A 6,429-nucleotide genomic window follows, 5' to 3' on the forward strand; every position below is an offset into this window, starting at 1 on the left:
CGATGATGATGATGATGGCGATGATGGCGACGATGACGACGATGATGATGGCCGTGAGGTGGGAGATGGGCCAGCGACCAGCGGGGCACGGAACAAGGATGCCATGTCTGATTCCAGTGATGACAATGATGATGATGATGATCATGTCGGTGTGTACGATGTCCTCGGTCTTGCTGCCGACAGTGACGACGATGCCGGTACGAGATTGTCTGTGTGTGTGTGTGTGTGTGTGCTCTGTGTGCGTGCGTGTGCGTGCGTGTGTGTGCTCTGTGTGTGCTCTGTGTGCTCTGTGTGCGTGCGTGTGCGTGCGTGTGTGTGCTCTGTGTGTGCTCTGTGTGCGTGCGTGTGTGTGCTCTGTGTGTGTGCTCTGTGTGCGTGCGTGCATGTGCACGCGTGTCTGTACCTTCATGTGCATGGTTGTGCGCGCTCGTCCACCACCAGTTTGTGCGTGACCTGCGGCGCGGGTCCCTCAGGACGCCGCTGACAGAGCAGTGCCGGCGGGCGACTCGGGCGGAGCGCGATGGATTGGGCGAGGACTTTTCCCGCGGGCCAGCACGCGATGTGGTATGCACACAGACTCACGCGCGCACACACGCACACACACACACACACACACACACACACACACACACACACACACACACACACACACACACACACACACACGCACATGCACACGCACACACGCACATGCACACGCACATGCACGCACGCGCGCAGACAGGACGAGTTGGTGTTGGTGTTGGAAAGCGGAGATGAGGGTAGTGTTCAGGGTGTGTCACGTGCGGGAACCCACACGAATGCATTCGCTGATAGTATGGGTTCCCTGTACAGTTTGCGCCCAACGCATGCCTCGCAAATCAACTCAACACTCGCAATCATCATCACCGCCATCGTCACCACCATTATCGATAACAGGACATTGATCAGTATGTTAAGGTGTCACCGATTGAAGAACCGCAGCTGTTCTTTGCACTCCTGATGGAGTCCATCTACTACCTCATCATGCACGTCGAAAACTGCAGCAGAGACGAGGTATGTGTGTGTCATCGTGTCGTTTGCATGTGTGTGTTCGTGTGTGTGTCTGCGTGTGTCTGTGTGTGCTTGTTTGTGTGTGTGTCTGTGTGTGTGTGTCTGTGTTTCCGTGTTTGTGTATTTGTATGTGTGTGTGTCTGTGTTTCCGTGTTTGTGTATTTGTATGTTTGTGTGTGCGTATGTGTGTCTGTGGTATCTGCATCATGGTCCACCTTTTGCCAACAAAGCTCACACGTTCACATACACTCGCACGCATTCACCTACACACCATCATCACCATAAATCACCACCACCACGCAACCCCCTTCCATTCCATCAAGGCGGTTGCGATTTCGCGGGAGAACTACCGTACGCAGGAGGAGGATATGGGCATGGAGCAGATGGCGCGGCAGTCTGTGCGGGAGCGCCAGCGGGAACAGCGACGGCGGTACAGGGAGGACGAAGAGAAGGACGAGTACACGGATGACGATGGCGAGTGGGCGTAGCACATGCGCCGCACAATAAGTCGACACGACGAATGAAGAGGTGGAAGTGTGTTGTTCGCAGGAGTAGCATGGGTGGTGCTATGGTGATAATGTCGTGGTACTGTTTCCGTCTTGGCCTTGTGAATTGATTTGGACCCATAACGGAATAGAAGCTGCTTCCTTGCTTGCTGTTTTGTCTGTCACAGTTGTTGTCGATTGCACGTTGCCTGACTTGATAGGCGGTGTTCTGCAACGAACTGGCATTCCTGTTGTGGTGATTATGAGACTTTGGGTTGCAATGTCAGCTGCGTCTATTCTTGCTTGTGTGTGTGTGTGTGTGTGTGTGTGTGTGTGTGTGTGCGTGCGTGCGTGCGTGCACGCCTGTCTGTTCGTGTGCATTGCCCTTTCCTCTCCCTTTCCCTTCCGTGCGTGCGCTGTCGCTTATGATAACAACAAAATAACATGCGTACACATGCGTTTTCATTTGCGCAAACAGTCGGCAAGCACACCAGGCAAAGCAAAATGAGCAACACGAGACGAGACGAGACGAGACGAGACGAGACAAGCAAGCAAGCAGTCCACAAGCACAAGCACTCAAGCACCACGAAACAAACACTCGAACACACACGCACACATACACACACACAAAAAAAAAAAAGGTGCAGGTAGACAGGCAGGCAGGCACGCGCGCGGGTAAGAAACACAAGCACGACCGCCACAACAAACGGGATGATAACCGATCCACCCAGCAGTAGGAAGGAGACAAGGAGGAGAACAAGGACAGGGGTGGTGTGTTGGGTGTGATGTGAAACAATGACGAAGAAAGAGGAGGGGGCGGGTGCCATACAACCACTCCACACTCAACCACCACCACAACGACAAAGCACGCCACACCGCCACACATGGAGACAGCTTGGCTACAACACAGCACGACAGCACGTTGGATCATCACGAGAGGTCAGCCTGGGGCTTGATGGTGTCAAAGTCCTTGAACGCGCTGCTGGATGTTGCGTCGAGCTCGCCGGGCTTGGGCGGCGTCAGGCGCGGCGCCTCCGAGGTAAAGTGGTCGTCAAAGTTGGACACGTCCGTGGCAGACTTGACCTGGGGAACACAAGACAAGACAAAAGAGGGGAGATGAAGAGGGAGGAGGATGGGGGGGGGTTAGCAGTTGAGAGTGGACATTGGTTGTTCGTTTGGGGGGTGGGGACATGTGATGGCGTGTTGGGGGTGAGGAAAAAGAAGATCAAACCAAACTGAATAGGGAGAGAACAGCACAGAGAACACAGGAGGACACAAGAGAAACTGACACACGACCACTGCCACCAACACAAATACAACTACAGCTACTACTGCTGTATCGACTGCCACGACTGCCACGACTGCTAATGTCACTACTGCTGGTGAACCATCTAACCTGTGGTACAAACGGGGCTGGGATTTCACGGCGGTAGAGCTTGTCAAAGTCGACGGATGCAAACCAGGGGTGCTCCTGGATCTCGTGGCCGTCGCGCGCGCCGCCGCCAATGCGCTGGGCAGGGTCCTTATGCAGCAGCTTGCCAATCAGATCCTGTCTCGCACACGCACACGACGACGACACACACGCAACGACCACACGCACAACCAAACACAAAAGCGGTACAGCAGACAAACAAACACAAGCACGCATGTGCAGTGGTGGTCGTGGTGATTGACCCGTGCGTGAGTGAAGGGACAAGGGAAAAATACGTCGGGACAGTGGCATGTAATGAAAAGAGAGAGGGCATCGCATCAACAAGAGAATGTGCATGGTAGTGGCGAGCGTACAAGCCCTTCGCAACCAACGACCAAAAAATGCCTGCAAGCAACGGGGGTGCAAGTGCGGACCTGGGCGACGTCGCCAATGATGGGCGGGAAGACGACCTCCTGTGTGATGATGAGCTCAAAGAGCTCCTCGTAGTCGTGCGAGTTGAACGGAAGCTTTCCGCTCAGCATCTCAAACATCACAATCCCAAGGCCCCACCTGTTCACAAGGCAGACACAACGTTGCAGGCATTGTGTGAGTGTGAGAGAGTGTGTGCGTAAGTGTGTGTGTGTGTGTGTGTGTGTGTGTGTGTGTGTGTGTGTGTGTGTGTGTGTGTGTGAGTGCGTGTAGTGTGTTGAGGCGGTTATAGGCTGACGTCGTGCATGTGATATCGCACGTCAGGTAGAGCGAAACCTTACTTGGAAACGGATGGGGGAGAGAAGACTTATCATTGTTGACACCTTTCGTTGCATAAATACTCCGATCTGGCGTGCGCGAAGTGGGGGGCGTATAGTAATGGAACGGTTAATGTCACTTTCCTCCTAATATCGTGTCAGAAGATGTGAGTGCGTGAGTGTGAGTGTGAGAGAGAGTGGGGGTGAATGTGTGTGTGTGTGTGTGTGTGTGAAGAAGCGTGAATGAGTGAGTGCGAGTGCGAATGTGTATGGGTGGGTGCGTAAATGAGAATGTAACACACACACACACACACACACACACACACACACACACACACACACACACACACTCACACACACACACACACACACACACACACACACGGCTCACTGACCAGTCGACAGGAAGGCCGTAGTCTGAGTCGAGAATCACTTCAGGCGCCTATGCAACGCACACACACACACACACACACACACACACACACACACACACACACACACACACACACACGAGTGAAGAGGAAGAGTGAGTATCAAAAGCCGTCATTGCACACACGGAAATGAGTACCACTCTCCATGCACCACAAATCCCCCCCCAAAGCCCTCTACTCCAGCCCTGCTCCCAACGCCATCAACACCACCACCGTCACGAGCAGGTGGCCAACGCACGAGGTATTCTGGGGTGCCGCAGAAGGTGCGCGTCGTGGAGCCGTACGTGATCTCCTCCTTACACAGACCAAAGTCCGTAATCTGAAGGGCGTAACCATGGCGTGGCATCAAGCGTGTAATGGGTGAGTGAGAAGGTGAGCGCCTAAAAGGAAGTGTTCTGAGATGAGACAAATGGAAGCACCGCCTGTCGTTGTCAAAGGAGACACACAGCACTCAAATTAAGGTTGCATAAAATTGCCCTGCGAGCGCCAATAACTTTCCCCGTCCACGGCACCACAACACCAACTGCCACGCCACCACGCCAACCGCATCGCACGTGCTGGTGTACCTTGATGTGTCCCTCGGCGTCGAGCAGCAGGTTCTCGAGCTTGAGGTCGCGGTAGATGATGCCTTGGTCGTGCAGGTATGTCAGCGCAAGCAGAATCTCCGCAATGTAGATGCGCGTGCGGTCCTCGCTGAACTTCTTCTCCTTGCGCAGGTGGAAGAACAGCTACAAGAGGGGAGGGTGGGTGCAGTGGTGGTGAGCTCACGAAGGGGAAGAGCAGGCAGGGACAACAACAGTATGGAAGTTGAAGCCCATGCATACACACGCACGTGTACACGCACACACATGGACACACGCACACGACACACACACGACACACGCACACGACACACACACACGCGCGCGCGCGCACACACACACACACACACGACACACACACGCCATCACGGCAGCACGCCACATGACCGTCGAGCGTGTGAGCACGTGTGCACCTCGCCGCCGTTGACGTATTCCATGACGAAGCAGAGGAGGTCTGGTGTCTGGAACGAGTAGTGCAGCGACGTCAGGAACGGATGCGAGCACTTGGCCAGCACGGAGTTCTCCGTAAACGTGTGCGCCAGCTCGTTCTTCTCCAGAATCTGCCACACAAAACAGGGACATGTGCGCGTGAGGTGTGATTGACGGCATGTGTGTGCGCGCGCGCGCGTGTGTGTGTGTGTGTTAGGACAAAACAAGCAGAACATGCATATAAACCACCAAGAGCGACGCATGACGGTCACGTGGAAACAATAGTCACAGCAGGAGCAGCAAAGGTTTGTCTGTTACACATGTGTGCGCGTGTGTGCGTGTGCGTCTCAACAAACGCACCATGCTCTTCTTGAGAACTTTGATCGCGTAAACGGCACCCGATGACTTGAGCTTGGCAAGCATCACCTTGCCAAAGCTGCCCTTGCCAAGCACCTACACACGCGCCGTGCGTGCGTGTGTGTGTATGGGGTGTAAGTGGGTGTGTATGAGTGTAAGTGGGTGCGTTTGTGAGGTAAGAGAACGTGTGTATGTGTATGTGTGTGTCTGCCTGTGTGTGTGTGTGACACAGGCTGACTGAACAGGTAATCACATGTGGCGCTGCTACCATGATCCAATGACCCCCCTCTCCTACACACACACACACACACACATACATACACACGCTGGGGCGAACCTTGAGCATTTCGAAGCTGTCCATGGAGATGTCTGCGGGCTCTGGGCGGCCGCCAATGAAGGACATGGCGCGGGTGTCGTGTGATGACCGCGAGCCGCGCGAGTCACCGGCTCCCTCGAGCTGTCCGTCATGGAAAGAGGAGTGGTGGTGGTGGTGGTGGTGGTGGTGGTGGTGGTGGTGGTGGTGGTGGTGGTGGAACAAGGCGAGGACGATGGTAGAAGCGTGTCAGTTGGATGGGATAGAATAAACTGGGGAGGGTGATGGTACGGAGCACAAGCAAGCGCTCACGTATGCCAGGTGGCAAGCAAACCAGCCTGTTTCCGCATCGAACAAAGACATACACACACACATACGAGAGAGAGCAATGCGGTGGAGTACATACGGAGTGCTTGAGTCCCGTGATGGCGTCAACCCACTCCTGGCGCTCCATGGCAGACTCTGTATGGAAGGAACGCTCAATCACGCGCGTCATCTGAACAAAGCTGTTGGTTTGGCAGCATGCGTCAGTTCGTCATGTGAGCACATGACTATGGATGGAGTGACCAGAAGAGGTGGAGGGTGATGGAGGTCGTGTACAAGCTTGGGCGACAAGCCATAACCACACAGAGAGAGAGACACAC

General features: G+C 54.5%; 2 protein-coding genes across 2 annotated transcripts; one reads left to right on the plus strand and one right to left on the minus strand.

The window, feature by feature from the left end:
• Nucleotides 1-441: 441 nt before the first annotated feature.
• On the plus strand, nucleotides 442-1,520 carry PTSG_11434 (uncharacterized protein; the record flags this gene model as incomplete). Its single annotated transcript, XM_004987495.1, has 3 exons — nucleotides 442-564; nucleotides 919-1,035; nucleotides 1,356-1,520. Coding segments are annotated over 3 exons (405 nt in total), but the record flags the coding sequence as incomplete, so codon positions are not given.
• A 444-nt stretch (nucleotides 1,521-1,964) lies between these two features.
• On the minus strand, nucleotides 1,965-6,294 carry PTSG_11435 (AGC/AKT protein kinase). Its single transcript, XM_004987496.1, has 10 exons — nucleotides 6,192-6,294; nucleotides 5,810-5,929; nucleotides 5,476-5,568; nucleotides 5,100-5,246; nucleotides 4,672-4,833; nucleotides 4,344-4,424; nucleotides 4,070-4,116; nucleotides 3,363-3,498; nucleotides 2,914-3,066; nucleotides 1,965-2,600 (listed from the first exon to the last, which is right to left on the minus strand). Exons 1-10 carry the CDS (start codon nucleotides 6,279-6,281, stop codon nucleotides 2,448-2,450), a joined length of 1,182 nt encoding a protein of 393 aa, XP_004987553.1. The 5' UTR covers nucleotides 6,282-6,294; the 3' UTR covers nucleotides 1,965-2,447.
• Between the last annotated feature and the right edge of the window lie 135 nt (nucleotides 6,295-6,429).

The sequence above is a fragment of the Salpingoeca rosetta genome, assembly GCF_000188695.1.
Source record: "Salpingoeca rosetta unplaced genomic scaffold supercont1.75, whole genome shotgun sequence".
Lineage (NCBI taxonomy): Eukaryota > Choanoflagellata > Craspedida > Salpingoecidae > Salpingoeca > Salpingoeca rosetta.